Source organism: Pectinophora gossypiella, chromosome 14, assembly GCF_024362695.1.
Source record: "Pectinophora gossypiella chromosome 14, ilPecGoss1.1, whole genome shotgun sequence".
NCBI lineage: Eukaryota > Metazoa > Arthropoda > Insecta > Lepidoptera > Gelechiidae > Pectinophora > Pectinophora gossypiella.
The window spans coordinates 8,159,529-8,175,204 of NC_065417.1; the positions used below are offsets into that span (position 1 = coordinate 8,159,529).

General features: G+C 43.9%; 3 protein-coding genes across 3 annotated transcripts; 1 reads left to right on the forward strand and 2 right to left on the reverse strand.

Moving 5' to 3' along the window:
- Window positions 1-5,558: 5,558 nt before the first annotated feature.
- LOC126372360 (mucin-4-like) lies at window positions 5,559-10,224 on the forward strand. Its single transcript, XM_050018069.1, has 2 exons — window positions 5,559-6,317; window positions 9,611-10,224. Exons 1-2 carry the CDS (start codon window positions 5,606-5,608, stop codon window positions 10,132-10,134), a joined length of 1,236 nt encoding a protein of 411 aa, XP_049874026.1. The 5' UTR covers window positions 5,559-5,605; the 3' UTR covers window positions 10,135-10,224.
- A 2,212-nt stretch (window positions 10,225-12,436) lies between these two features.
- Window positions 12,437-13,684, reverse strand: LOC126372343 (pupal cuticle protein G1A-like). The gene has a single exon (XM_050018048.1). It carries the CDS (start codon window positions 13,627-13,629, stop codon window positions 12,520-12,522), a length of 1,110 nt encoding a protein of 369 aa, XP_049874005.1. The 5' UTR covers window positions 13,630-13,684; the 3' UTR covers window positions 12,437-12,519.
- A 1,073-nt stretch (window positions 13,685-14,757) lies between these two features.
- LOC126372353 (cuticle protein 16.5-like) lies at window positions 14,758-15,473 on the reverse strand. Its single transcript, XM_050018062.1, has one exon. The coding sequence runs from the start codon at window positions 15,284-15,286 to the stop codon at window positions 14,777-14,779; it is 510 nt and encodes a 169-aa protein (XP_049874019.1). The 5' UTR covers window positions 15,287-15,473; the 3' UTR covers window positions 14,758-14,776.
- Window positions 15,474-15,676: the final 203 nt, after the last annotated feature.

Below are 15,676 nucleotides of genomic sequence, written 5' to 3' on the forward strand. Positions count from 1 at the left end.
AGTCGATATCAAGTGGAATTTCCTTTCGGAGAAGTCATGAAAATTTTAGAGCTTATTTAAATTATTTTCCGTTCCATACTTTTGCGACGGAAAATTCCACTTGATATCAACTCAGAATTATGGCCTGAATCATTCCTCAAAGTTTTCGTTACGATGTCACTAACACCCTGTATTTAGTGAGAAAATAAATTTTATTTTATTTATTTATTTAAATTAAAAAGTCACGCGTAAAGAAGTAAACAAACAGAATAAAAACAACCGCACTGTTTACCAAGTTGAAACGGTGCGTCCAGTCAAACAGATTTGATTCAATAGAGAGTGAATTAATGCAATCGTGTGGAAGAGATTAATCGCCGCTGAATCTTCAATCAAGAGAGGTCGTGTGGTGGCAAATCACAGTATGCGGGGTCAATGCCCGGCCGTAGGTTCGGCCGATCGAGACCGATCATCGTACCTACGTACGAGATACGGGTAGGTACGTTTGATAGGATACCATAGGGAATACTGCATGCAATGACCGCATGTGAAATAAATAGTTACTTAATATGAACATACCTAATATTTTTATTTAGTAAATAATTACTAGATATATGATTTTCTATTTGTTATAGTATGAGTTAAGCCGTTGGTCGAGTATGCTCCATACCCCCTCTGGTTGATTGAGGGGAGGCCTGTGCCCAACAGTGGGACGTATATAGGCGGTTTATGTTTTATGTACATACGTTATAGTACGAGTTTGGTTTTTCGCCATAAACCGCGAAAAATAGAAAGAGGAAGTGGGATCAGGATCCAGCAGTGGGATCTTGTAGTCTAGATTAGATTTGATAGTATGATTTTGGCTATCAATATAATTATTATACATCAATAGATTCGGCTACTTTCAAGACGTACAAATAGATTCCCTTTCATACCTACCTAAAGATAAAAATATTACAATATTAATCAGTGATTGTAAGTACTTTAGAAGAAGTGCGTACCTGCTCTTCTATAAGTTAATAACTTAAATCACGAAGTAACAGTCTTCAGCAGTAAAACGAATAAACACCACCCTAAGTTTTTTTTTAATAAATATTTATGTTCTGTTACACAGTGTCATTGTCCCATAATTGCCTTTACGCTCATTAATGTTCTGTAACTGTTTTATGTGCGCAATAAACTTTTTTTAATGAACATTTTTTTTGTAAAAAAAGGATTGCTGAAAATAACGCAGTAAGGCCGTACCTAAGTATTTTCAGTTTAGCTCTATAAATAAGCTGAGTAAGTAAATAAGCAACATCATAGAGCATTTCCTTTCCAAAAGGTTTACTTATAACTAGCTTATTAACATCTAAATTGAGATTACATCCAATCAAATCAAATTTCTTTGGTCACGATTTTATAAGGTAACAAATAAAAAACATCGAGCAATATCGTTGTCGCAATATAATTACTTAGAAAATAATTAAAATCGTCGCCTGTTGTACATATCACGTCACACGGACAGTATTTCAAAAACTACACCTTTTTTTGTTATTCGTTTTATCTTTAGCATGTCCGGAAAACGCCCCTTACAAGTTTTGAAACGTACAATTCACAGAAAAGTTTATTTATGGCGGGCTTATGCCTCAGGGCATTGAGCTATAATATAACGACCTCAGAATATCAAATTCTGCAAAAGAGATTTTATGTTTTAAGCACTAAATAATATTCACATTTTTTTTCTTCGCACTAGTTTATCAGCTTCCTGGGATAAAGGTTGCTGTGTTACTGCTGAACAGAAAGCTCAGTAAGGTATGGGTACTTAGTTCATATTACGATGGATGGATCACTGAAGATAAAACTAGAACCTCAAATGTAGGCGGCAACACTATTGAGTGTACCTACATTTTGACTGTTCTTCATGCTGTCCAGCTAAAATTCGTGATAAATTGCTATAAAACATGGAGCTACGTGGGAGTGTTTCCCGTCTGAAGAATGAGTTACGAAAAAGAAAAGCCACCAGTTGGATAAATGCAGTTATGATTGAAAATAAATTTTTCAAATTTTCCTCCTTCCAATCTTTAGAGAATATATATAACACTATGATTTTGCAATAAACACAGCGCAAAGGGTTACAGTGTAAAAATATAACCAAAACAATATGTTTGTTTACTCAAATAGAAAAAAAAAATAAAAGAAAAAAATAGATTAAAGAAAAGGTTAACGTCGTGTCTTATAGGGATGTCAAGGAATTGGCCTTTGATAGACTGGAATGGAAAATGCTACACCGACAAAAGCGTGGCTCTTAAATTGATGATGATGATGACTCTAATAGTATAAGGAACACAAAATTTAAGAATAGCGGCAGCTGATGGGAGAAATAGGCAGTTTTTGTCCCCATTTATAGTCGTGAGCTCATGTTATGTATATTATATAAATATAATAACTAGGTATACTAGTATTTAATGTTATAAAAATATTAATAATAATAAATGTAATAATCAATATTTTTTATGACTATGACAAGATAACATTAACAACAAGAATACTTAGATGAATACAGATGTCGATGACCTCGGCTGTCGATCCGAAATTCAGGTTTGCCCCTACAGCCAACTAGGATCAGGATAACACTAGATTCGGGTCACACGCACACACTACTTGGTAATCTCGTAACATAACTTCAGAAGTCACTCTCCAATTATACCTGATTAAATTTTAGAGATGTACCTATTATCACGCAATTCAGGTTGTTGAATTTATGACTATAACCATATTACAATTTGACAAAAACCAAACCAGCTGCTTAGTCGAACAGACAACTCAACGCCATATACATAATTTACTAAGCAAAGGTATGATAGACACTCAGCGCCTCTTCTATTCTTCTTTTTATTGTTTTGACGGAACTGACTGTAGGTTTACCTCAGATGGAATTTACCAGGTAGTCAATTGATGAATTAGTAGTGAATTGATTTAGTACTTGCAGAATTCCATCCGTCCATTTACAATTGAGGAGTGCGATGGGCCCTCTAACCCGTAACTCGAAAAAATCACCATCTCTTGGACAATTAATATACCTATAAAATATACGAATAAGAAATAAATTATAGCGCTACTACCCATGATAGTGAATTAAGTCCTTTAGCCAGCCTTAAATAGAAATAATAGAACGGTTTTCAAAGTACATTCTAATGTTTCACACTATACCTATTTCCTGTATGCATTCCAATAAATAAGTATACACATATTTATAAGTAAAAAATGAGTGACGCAACATACTGTAAAGGTCCGTGCCCACTACACCGTTTCATACTCGGACCGTATCCGTCCCGCACAGGTACATACATAACACAAACAGCCTATATATGTCCCACTGCTGGGCACAGGCCTCCCCTCAATCAACCGGAGGCACAGGTAAAAAAATATATTTGTATAAATTTCTATGGCGCAACGCCCACTACCGTTCTGTCACCGACCAACACCGTACCGTGTCATGCACGGATCGGCCAGAATTCCCGGTACTTACGGGGATGGAACGGAGTTCCCCCGTCTTCTTCTATCGTGTGGGTTGTGAGGTGGATTACCAACCTCATCAACCCTGGTGTTAGGGTTACTATTGAGCCGCCAAAGGCTCATGTAATGACCACGTACTTACATCAGTAAGTAGTAACCGGGACCAACAGCTTAACGTGCCTTCCGACGCACGGATCGTATTACTTTCGGTCTATCAGGTGATCATCCTGTAATGTCCTAACCAAACTAGGGATCACAAAGTGATTTTCGTGATGTGTCCCCACTGGGATTCGGACCCGGGACCTCCGGGTGAGCCCAAAGCTCAACCACTTGACCACGGTCGTAGTATGATACGGTGTAGTGGACACATGCCTTTAATATTTGGCAATAGTAATTATGAATAAATAACTATTAATAAAATATGTTTTTATTAATGTAGAAACCCCTTTTCGTATATTATCCAATTCTGTAATCTAATGGTAAAAGCTTGGGCTCACGATCCGGAGGTCCAGTTTCGATTCCCGATGGGGCATTGTTGAAATCTCTTTGTGGGAAAGTCCTTTGTTTGGTAGGTAATTCTTCAAAATTCAATAAGTAACTAGACATAAACTTGATGATATCAGGCAACCCGGTACAACATGTTGTGATATGATATACAACAGCCAGTCGAATACGTTATTATGACGCATGCGCACTGAACTCGCCGTCTGTACCTGGTAAACCTTCCTTACAACACACGACACGACTACAATAATTATTTTAGTATTAACACAACATAAATGGCCTATATACGTCCCACTGCTGGGCACAGGTGTCCCCTCTATGAACCGGAGGAGGAACACCATTACTTACCTACAATCAAAAGATTACCTAATTCAGGAGTTTACGCACAAGGATGCTCGTCTTCTATCGTGTGGGTTGCGTTGCGGAACCTCATCAACCCTGATGTCAGGATTACTATTGGAGCCGCCCCTGACTTAGCTCATGTAACGACTACTTATTTACATCAGTAAGTAGAAACCGAGACCATCTTACCTTTGGACAATCGGGTGATCAGTCTATTATACAATGAATGACTAGGATTTACAATGTACCCACACACGATCAGCTGCTCCTGTTACCAGAATGTCGTGCAAACCAAGACCATTATTACGGGCGATGGGCTGATTCGTGTACCAAATAAATAAATCTTTATTCCAAGTAACCATTGACTCATATGTGTTAGTAAATGACTTATTTCTAGTGTTAGTATAAAATAAAAAATAACATACAATATCAACTTCATGTATAACAAAAGAGTCTGAATTTTCTTTTGTTTATTGTGGCTCTGTCCACTTCATAAAGATTACAGGCACGAGTAATTTATGTAAGAAAGTATGTGTAGCACAGTGTAAAAAGCCTCCACAAAGTCTTTCTTTGTGATCGGCGCGTGCGCCGCCGACGCGGACTTGGCAAGGCTGTCGGTCCATTCACATTTAGCACCCAACGTGTAATTTATTTACAGAAACTAGCCTGGTCCTACGTCTTAAAATCTAGTTTAGTCATAGAATGTCCCCGATTCAGGTAAAGTCGTTCAGCTTTGCATTTTTTTAATTTTTTGTTCAATTACCTACAATAATTGTAGTTTTCGTTTTTAATATTGTAGGTTAACCTATCTCCGGTCAAAAAGTTAATGCCATTTGGGGCTAATCTACAATAAAAAAAACGTCAAAAAAGCCGACCAAATTCGTGAAAATTATAGAATATCTAGACGACTACCAAGTACACGAATGAACACCAAGGGCGCCGAATTAACATATTTGTTTACAATTATGATCTTCGTTAATAATATGCACGTGATAAGATCTTACAAAAATAAAGGCAGTGCACACTCTACCGGTATCGATACGCACTACATATTTCGGCCACGAAATTCTTTCGTTATGACCGCCACACACACGAGGTCATACACTTTAATGACAGCTGACATTGTTCTAACAGATATAGTTACGTTGCCCACTGAAATTATTTTACCTTTTAATTATATCCGGTCAGTATAAATACTTTGGCAGGCGAGTCGAATTTATCAGTCGACCGTGTGCGGTTTGAAGTGATCTACCTAGTTCGTCAGAAAACACAGACCACGTACATTATGAGTCCGCTGGTGGTGTTATTCGCAGTAGTGTCGGCGGCGTGCGCCTCGCTGATCCCGGCGCAGCCGCCGCACCACCCCGCGCTGGTGCTGGACCCGCACGGCCGCCCGCTGGACACCGCAGAGGTCATCAACGCGCGCGCCCTGCACCTGCAGGCCAAGCACCTGGAGGGCTCCTACGCCCACGCCGCTCCCCTGGCCCTCGCCCACGCCGCTCCCCTAGCCGTCGCCCACGCCGCTCCCCTCGCCGTCGCTCACGCCGCTCCCCTCGCCATCGCGCACGCCGCGCCCGCCGCCGCCGTGAGCCACCAGTCCCGCATCGACGTGCACTCGAGCCCCGCTGTGGTCGCGCACGCCGCCATCGCCGCCCCCGTGCTAGCTCACTCCGCCCTCGGCCACTCACACTGGCTGCACAAGCGTTCCTTGGGACATCTGGCGTACGCCGCTCCCGTGGTCGCCCACGTCGCCCCCTCTGCCGTCTCTCACCAGTCCCGCGTGGATGTCATCTCTAAGCCCGCCATCGTGTCCCACGCCGTGGCTGCCCCCGTGCTTGCTCACGCCGTAGCCGCTCCCGTGGTCGCGCACGTCGCCCCCGCCGCCGTGAGCCACCAGTCCCGCGTGGATGTGCGCACCAGCCACCCCGTCGTGTCGCACGCCGTGGTCGCCGCCCCCGTTGTCGCCGCGCACTCCGCCTGGGCCGCGCCTGCTCACTCCGCCTGGGCCGCGCCCGCGCATACCGCCTGGGCTTCCCCCGCCCTTGGCTACGGTCATGCTGGTCTCTCCTTGGCGCATGGTGCTTGGTGAACAGCGAATCTGACGAACCTAAGAATATAAAATAAGAAAAATAAAAAAATAATTTATAAACGAAATATATAAAATGAACATACCAGATCAGTATTTATATTTTTGTACCATTATTTTACATAAGTATATTAATTTTCGTTCTTAGCGCCATACAGACGCCAGAACTGCAAGCCAGCTGTGCAATATTACACGTGGTACAGATTACTATTACTCAAATTATACACCTGGCTTGCAGACTGTAAGATACAGTTCAAATGCAGTCCAATGTCTGACTTAAACTTATTTTTATTTGTTTTTAATAAGATGACACAATTTTAAAGTTGTTGGTTTCCAACAATTATGATTTTTCATATATTATCACATTTTCGACACTTGCAATCTAAATTAGGCTGCCATTCTAGTTCATAAAACTTACGATACATAACTGAAAATAAGAATTAATAAATATAATTAGGTAAATCTATAAGTAGGTAAATTTTTATAAGTATACTCTAAATCCGATAATAGTTACCTAGCATAATAGCACTTTAGACGAAATTCAGCTGACACTGAGCAATGAAATTTCTGAATTTTAATAGTGTAGGTTGTTTTTAACTTTTTTATCAATATTCGAAAGATAAATCAGTGTTATTCGTGGATTCCGATAGACTGATACTAATGCACTGACATGTTTCTGAAACCCGCTAACGTTGTATTGGTCTGCTTTTGATTTATGGCTATTCATGCTGATCTTCTTCTGTCATGTGGATTGTGGATTACCAATCCCATCAACGCTGGTGTCAGGGTTACTACTGAGCCGCCAAAGACCCCTGACTTGGCTCATGTAACGACTACTAACTTACATCAGTAAGAAGTAACCGGGACCAACTGCTTAACGTGCCCTCCAAAGCACGGATCATCTTACTTTCGGACAATCAGGTGATCAGCCTGTAACGTCCTAACCAAACTAGGGATCACAAAATGATTTTTGTGACATGTCCCCACCGGGATTTGAACCCGGGACCTCCGGATCGTGAGCCCAACGCTCCAACCACTGTACCACGGAGGCTGTTGATAATGCTGATTAAACGTTTATGGACCCCTAAATTATCTAAGTATTGATACTATCAATATCGATACTATCGATAGGCATATCGATATTTAAATTATGTAGGGGCTCAGAAAATAAGCCCCTAACATTAACATTACTCGATATACAGTCGATTATCGGGAAACACTAATTGCATTTCCGATTTCCGGTTTGGACAAACTCAATTTCGGATTCGGTTTTACCGTTGTTTTTCGAATTGGATCAATTCATTTAGTTTAGATTTATAATATTCGCGGACTTTATAATAAGACAATCGCTTTGGTTTTGTATTTAGATTCTGTTCTGAGTTCTGTTCTGTGCGCTAAATCAGGAACCGTGTTACCCCGAATTTAAATAAAAACTAAACATTTACTTATCATTTACATATCATCGACAAAATTTACATGCAGAATGGATCATCGGATTAAATCATTAAACTAAAAATAACGAGAAAAGTCCATGTTGTGATTTTCTTAGGGTCGTTGGTAAGGTTTGATTTTCCTTAATGGCTATTATAACATCAGTGCTACTAGAGACCCAAACTAGATTTGTACATTATTTTTATAGCACTTTGTTCCTCATGTCAACCCGGGAATAAATATCAGGAGTGGCTTTAGATTGCCTTAGTGATGACTTCTCTCTAGCCACACGGGCGGGACTATAAATGTATGTATGTATAGCACTTACCCGTGCTTAGAAAATTTCCGAAAGATAACTCTAATAGAGTTAACCGGATAGTTGACGCGGGCTAACGCTACTAGATGACTGGAAAGCATGAGGTATGCAAGGCATGCATCTTACCCTTGAGGATTCTCAACACCGGGAACCGTAGATAACAAATAATAGGGTAAATAAAAAGGCTCTACTAAATAACCCGTGTTATTCTGGGAACGAGATACTTCAATTATGGTTACTATTGTCAATTTAACACAATAAGAGTGGTTTTCCTGAATTATTTTCGAGAGCGTGAACCTCGGCTGCCGGTAGGTACGAGTATTTTAGTTTCTAAGAAATCTTGGGCCTCGTGACTTCCACGAAGTATAAGCATAAGATAACATACAATCACGTATATAACTCCTGTTCACGTTGTATCACTGATATCGGCACTCTGAGGGAACGTACGCGGTCATTCACCCTTGATCTTAACTTATCCTAGAGATACATATTTATGAAAGTCCGCACAGTCTCCGTATAAAATGCAAAACAGACGTAAAAAATTCTATAAAGTAACTATTTACCATAATATGCAATTCAAAACTATATAGGTTGCAATGTCTGGTGGGGTTAAAGGAAACTCACATACAACCAACCAGAGAAATCTGTTTCGGAGATATGTGACTTAACCTGAATTGAGGTGGGTTTTTCCTTCGAATTGACAGGTCAGGTTACTTAACAGGTGGTTAACACCACTTATATAATGAGAATGAACCTGAAACCGACATCAACCACCGTTGAAACGGGATAGCGCTTGGAAAATTATGATAGGAATACAATCCCCCCGTTTTTTTTTTTAATGGGACATTTTCTAATGTTATACGTTTAATTTTATACGTTTTTTGTGTCCAGTTTACCAATGTATTTGCCTTCTACCAAATACAATATCAACTATGTATCTCATAATACGTACAGATAAGTATTTCCTGAAAGCTACGAGTAGGTACGCTATACGCTCTGAGGTCACTTAATATTATGAATGGCAGCTGACATTGTTGCTTACATTCTGTTAGTTTCGTTACCGACTGAAATTACTTCACATTTTATTTATATCCGGTCAGTATGTATAAAAACATTGGTAAGCGAGTCAAAATTATCAGTCGACCGTGTGCGGTTTGAAGTGATCTACCTAGTTTGTCAGAAAACACAGACCACGTACATTATGAGTCCGCTGGTGGTGTTATTCGCAGTAGTGTCGGCGGCGTGCGCCTCGCTGATCCCGGCGCAGCCGCCGCACCACCCCGCGCTGGTGCTAGACCCGCACGGCCGCCCGCTGGACACCGCGGAGGTCATCAACGCGCGCGCCCTGCACCTGCAGGCCAAGCACCTGGAAGGCTCCTACGCACACTCCGCTCCCCTGGCCCTCGCCCACGCCGCTCCCCTGGCCCTCGCCCACGCCGCTCCCCTCGCCATCGCGCACGCTGCGCCCGCCGCCGCCGTGAGCCACCAGTCCCGCATCGACGTGCACTCGAGCCCCGCTGTGGTCGCGCACGCCGCCATCGCCGCCCCCGTGCTGGCTCACTCCGCCCTCGGCCACTCACACTGGCTGCACAAGCGCTCCTTGGGACACCTGGCGTACGCCGCTCCCGTGGTCGCCCACGTCGCCCCCTCTGCGGTCTCCCACCAGTCCCGCGTGGATGTCATCTCTAAGCCCGCCATCGTGTCCCACGCCGTGGCTGCCCCCGTGCTTGCTCACGCCGTAGCCGCTCCCGTGGTCGCGCACGTCGCCCCCGCCGCCGTGAGCCACCAGTCCCGCGTGGATGTGCGCACCAGCCACCCCGTCGTGTCGCACGCCGTGGTCGCCGCCCCCGTCGTCGCCGCTCACTCCGCCTGGGCCGCGCCTGCTCACTCCGCCTGGGCCGCGCCCGCGCATACCGCCTGGGCTTCCCCCGCCCTTGACTACGGTCATGCTGGTCTCTCTTTGGCGCATGGTGCTTGGTGAACAGCGAATCTGATGAACCTAAGAATATAAAATAAGAAAAATAAAAAAATAATTTATGAACGAAATATAAAAAATGAACATAAATAACCACATATGTATTTATATTTTTTGCCCCTTATTTGTATAATTCGAACTATTTATACATTCATAAGTCTTGCAGCACCTCTTCTTGTCCTAAATGAAGGACGGCAATCTATTAGAGCTGTCAGACTAAAAAAATAGGTTTTGTCTCCCAGAATCGACGCCATTATGTATCCATTGTGTTGATATTTTGAGTTTAACCCGTCAAATCTGAAAGACATCGTCACCTGCCCCGTAGACTTGCTAGTCACTTATTTCGTTACCAGTTCGTTGCTGAAGATTTCTGGCCAAGTAGTTAATGGCATAATATACGGCAAATCTACAATAAGTCACATAAAAAAGCTGCTGAAGATATTGGTATCCTGTGTGTCCTGTACTATCCTGTGTTAGGACGTTCGTCCTAACGAACTACTGATAACTTAATAACCCGATGACTCACAGAATTCGGTATATAAGGAAATTTTGATGGGGATTTTTTTATTTTTAAATAAAAGAATAGTTTTGCTTTTCATGCAGTATTTATTTTTTAACAATGACTTAAAAAAATCTTCTTCTTAAGTAGGCTGAATGACGTTTATGCCTTTGCTTGTATTAAAATTTTAATATTTTTCCTTACATACCGAAGTAAACTCATTCTCGAAATATAAATTTAATAAATAAGACGATTTTCAACGAATATTTTATATTATTATTTTATATACCCCTATATACCCCTATTAACAAAATTCTAAAAAAGAGACCCGGACCTAAGTAATATTGTTGGAATTGCACAATATTCGTATATTACATTATGTGGGCTTCTAAACACGTGTACCAAACATATAAATATGTTTGTCGACGCCTTTCCCAAAAACTACAAATCATATTCCAATTATTCTTTTTTATTGGATTAAATATCGTCCAACTTTGGAAATAAGTAGTGCAAGTTTCATCAAGATCTTCTTAGAAGTTTCAAAGTTATGGTGAACATGATCTCGTTGATGTCTTTTGTATGAAAAAATCCTTATCTGAGTTAGCCGGCAACATGAAGTCGGTATAGGTATGGTATTATATAGGTATCATGAAATTCGTCGGTGAAGGGGGGGGACAAGTAATGGGGGTGGGCGGACGCGGGTACTAGTATGCTAGTGTGAATGCATTAGATTGTAACATTCTATTCAACAAAACATTATTTCGTACCCGAAACAGCACTATGTGGCTCAACCATTGTAAATGGCGATACGACTCAGCCTATCACGTTGGTCTAACAGAAAGCTCTTGCGATGGATGTACCTCTGACTACCCCAATTACGATATAGTCGTGAGCCTATATACTATTTCTTACACTGTTAAGTCGGTCACACCACGGTCACGGCCAGTCGGGGATGTGGGTCGGTCAGTCGGTCGGTCGGGTGGTGTTAAGTCGGTCTTAAATGTGTTATCACGTGCTCAGCGGTTAAGGAAAATATCATGAGGAAACCCACATTCCCGAGAAAGAGTTTTGGAGGTATGTGTCCTAACTTGCATTGGGCTAGTTTTCCTTACGCGGGTTGAAATATCAGACAGGCAATTGCTTATAAAAAATCTGTCTTACCAATTTTTGAGATTGGGTAAACGGACCCTGTGAAAAACGGGATAACGCTAGGGAGATAGACGCTGTTAAGTCGGTGCATTCACTGGTCGAAGCGGAGTCCAGGCGTGACTTATTGTACATTTGCCGCAGATGGCATTAACTACTTGGCCGGACAAACGGGAAGCGCTGAAGGCTCTCACCCTATAGAAATTATAAAAAAGGCCAAAGTCCTTTATTATCTTACGTAATAAACTTATAAACCGTATTTGAACCTTCTACACGTCTGTGGTTCAATATAACTTTTTATTGCCTTCTTAATGGTCTCCATCAAATTCACAACAGCATTTCAGATGCAGATAATAGGTACACAAATTTGCGAACTAATTAGGCAGAAACACGGCCCCTACGGCCATACTTGAAAGGCCAAATTAAACGCACGCCATTCGTATAAGAGGTAAGATTGATTACTGTATTTACTACTTGCAGTGAAGTATGTCATTAGCATTCCAAACTTAATACAACATAATTTAGTAGTTAAGACTGTAATTGTGAATACTTCCTCTGGTGAAGATCGAATGACTCTATGCTTTACAACATAATTTTAAATATAAGTAACTTAAGCACTAACAGGTTTTTATTAAATTATTATTATGAATAAAAGATGAAAAGTGTGTTTTAAATAATTTAATTGTCTATTCATTTTATTGAATATAAAACGAAAACTACATGTTACGTCGAATCGAATGTTCGCTTTACCAGTGTCCAGCCAGAGCGAGGGGGGAATGCGACCAATGCGAGGCCGGGGCGGTCCACACGGCAGAGTGAGCGAGGGGAGCGATGTGAGCGGGGGAGGAGATCACGTCCACGCGGGACTGGTGCGACACGGCGGCGGGGACGGCGTGAGCCACGGCCAGGGGAGCGGCGTGAGCCACGGCCAGGGGAGCGGCGTGAGCCACGGCCAGGGGAGCGGCGTGAGCCACGGCCAGAGGAGCAGCGTGGGCGACAGCCAAGGGGGCAGCGTGGCTGGAGATCACATCAACACGAGACTGGTGAGACACGGCAGAGGGAAGGATATGAGCCAGCGCCAAGGAACGTTTCTTCAACAAGTGTCCAAGACCATGAGCACCGTAGGCGGAGTGACCCCAGGAGGAGATAGCAGGAGCGGCCCAGGCAGAGTGCGCGGGTGTAGCCCAGGCAGAGTGCGCGGCGACAACGGGGGCGGCGACCACGGCGTGCGACACGACGGGGTGGCTGGTGCGCACATCCACGCGGGACTGGTGGCTCACGGCGGCGGGGGCGACGTGCGCGACCACGGGAGCGGCTACGGCGTGAGCAAGCACGGGGGCTGCCACGGCGTGGGACACGATGGCGGGCTTAGAGATGACATCCACGCGGGACTGGTGGGAGACCGCAGAGGGGGCGACGTGGGCGACCACGGGAGCGGCGTACGCCAGATGTCCCAAGGAGCGCTTGTGCAGCCAGTGTGAGTGGCCGAGGGCGGAGTGAGCCAGCACGGGGGCGGCGATGGCGGCGTGCGCGACCACAGCGGGGCTCGAGTGCACGTCGATGCGGGACTGGTGGCTCACGGCGGCGGCGGGCGCGGCGTGCGCAATGGCGAGGGGAGCGGCGTGGGCGAGGGCCAGAGGAGCGGCGTGGGCGAGGGCCAGGGGAGCGGCGTGGGCATAGGAGCCCTCCAGGTGCTTGGCCTGCAGGTGCAGGGCGCGCGCGTTGATGACCTCTGCGGTGTCCAGCGGGCGGCCGTGCGGGTCCAGCACCAGCGCGGGGTGGTGCGGCGGCTGCGCCGGGATCAGCGAGCCGCACGCCGCCGACACTACTGCGAACAACACCACCAGCGGACTCATAATGTACGTGGTCTGTGTTTTTGATTCGACGAATACAAGATCACTTCAAACCGTATGTCGGTTGACTGATGCAGTAAAATTAAATTACTACGCTTTTATACTGACACCGGTCAAACAATTAGCTTATTATTTTAAACCTTATACAAATTAGTCAGAAGGCAATGTCAAGTGTCATAACGAAAGTGAGCGGCCTCGTACTCGGGTAGGTTCTGTCGAACATGCTTCCGACGCAGCGCAGTCGCCGTTACGCGGGCTAGCATAACCCGAGCGAAACCATAATTTAGGTTAATACACATTTTTATTTAGGATTTCTGTACATTACCCTATATGTTACTTGGAATATTTCAGTTATGTTAGCTTTAAAAAAAATACTAGTTACTTTTTTAAGTTATTAAAAGTAGGTATTACTAACTTCCCGAATTAACGTCATAGTAAACACAATATGATAGAAGATTGAATTAAATAATCGACAGAATTGACTTAACTGAAATCAAAGCTTCATTCTAAAACTTCATACATATTCATCTGAGTAAGGTCTGAATAAAGTGACGGGAGCATTCATTAACTTATCACATGAGCTGATGAGCCGTTTATCTTTCAATTTGGACCCACTACGGGACCCACGGCTATCTTCTAAATATCACTATTCGGAAGAGAAACACACCTATTTTCTTATTTCACACTTTTTAGAGCGTGAATTTTCTGTAGTCGGGTTTTAGTTTTTAAACTTAAGTATATTTTTATGTTTATATAATCACTACTAAATTCGTGGCTGAAAGCTAAAACACGCTATTTCTCGTGAGGCAGTACATTATACTGATACTCAATACTTCTTCTTCTTCTTGTCGTTTCGGTGGCATTCAGATTTTTTCAGTCCAGTATTTTGCCACTCGGATAGCATTTTCGGTGGCATTCATCAGCTTCTCTCGCGTACTTAATACTAATTATGTATATTCATTCTAACTAAGAATATAAGCTCACGACTATAACTAGTATACGTATAGTAGTAACTAGTATAGTATAACTAGTAAAAAGTAGGTAATTAATTAAAAACATATAAGTATATTATGTGACAAATATTTTATTCATTCGTACATAATATTTACATTCGAATTTATACCTATCGGATTCTTAATCGCTGTAGTTTTTACCAAACAGAGGAGTAAACAGAGGGAGCCCAGAGTGAGCGGGCATCAACGACGGCGGGGGCCACAACCTGTTGAGACACCAGCGCAGGGGCCGTCTCCACGTCCACGCGGGACTGATGCGACACGGCGGAGCCACCGGCGTATACAGTGGCAGCTGGAGCGTACACCGAGCGGGCCTCAACCACCGCCGGGGCAGCCGCCACGGGGACGACGGGGGCGGCCGCCACCACAGCGGGAGACGTGCGCACGTCCACGCGAGACTGGTGGGAGACAGCGGCAGGGGCAGCGTACACCGTAGCGGCGGGCACCACAGCACGAGCTTCTACCACGGGCTGCGCGACCACTGAAGTCGTATACACAGCCGGCGAGCTACGCACGTCCACCCTCGACTGGTGAGATACCGCCGCGGGCACCGAGTACGCCACAGCGTGCCCGATGGACCTCTTCTCCACATGAGGAGCGGCACAAGCCACTGCGGCTACAGCGAACAACACCACCAACGATTGCATTGCGACGAGGTCTGTGTTGGGATCCGAAAGGAAGATCACTTCGTACCGAGAGTGGTCGACTGATGCCCGATCGAGATTCGCCTCGGTATTTATACAGATGATAATATCTAAACATGGGCCCGGTAGACAGATGGGCGTTGAGGAATACGAACACGCCGTCCTTGCATCGCCGAAATTTGTTGCCAAAAGGTCGTACGTTACAATTACAGGACTAGTACCGGTAGCTAATGGATGGTTGGCATTTGCTGACGATTAGGTAGTAGGCAGTTGACGACATCGATGCCGGCCAACGCGCAAAAAGCTCATTACGCATTGTGATCTAGAGACATTTACCTCGCCAAGGGCGCGCGACTGCGCACCGCATCCGGTTGATATCCGCAATAAATTGCG

Coding starts and splice junctions, on each gene's coding strand:
- LOC126372353 (XM_050018062.1), bottom strand. CDS start 15,286: ATGCAATCGTTGGTGGTGTTGTTCGCTGTAGCCGCAGTGGCTTGTGCC.
- LOC126372360 (XM_050018069.1), top strand. CDS start 5,606: ATGAGTCCGCTGGTGGTGTTATTCGCAGTAGTGTCGGCGGCGTGCGCC. Junction 6,318..9,610: donor CTGGGCCGCGCCTGCTCACT/CCGCCTGGGCCG, acceptor TCGCCATCGCGC/ACGCTGCGCCCGCCGCCGCC.
- LOC126372343 (XM_050018048.1), bottom strand. CDS start 13,629: ATGAGTCCGCTGGTGGTGTTGTTCGCAGTAGTGTCGGCGGCGTGCGGC.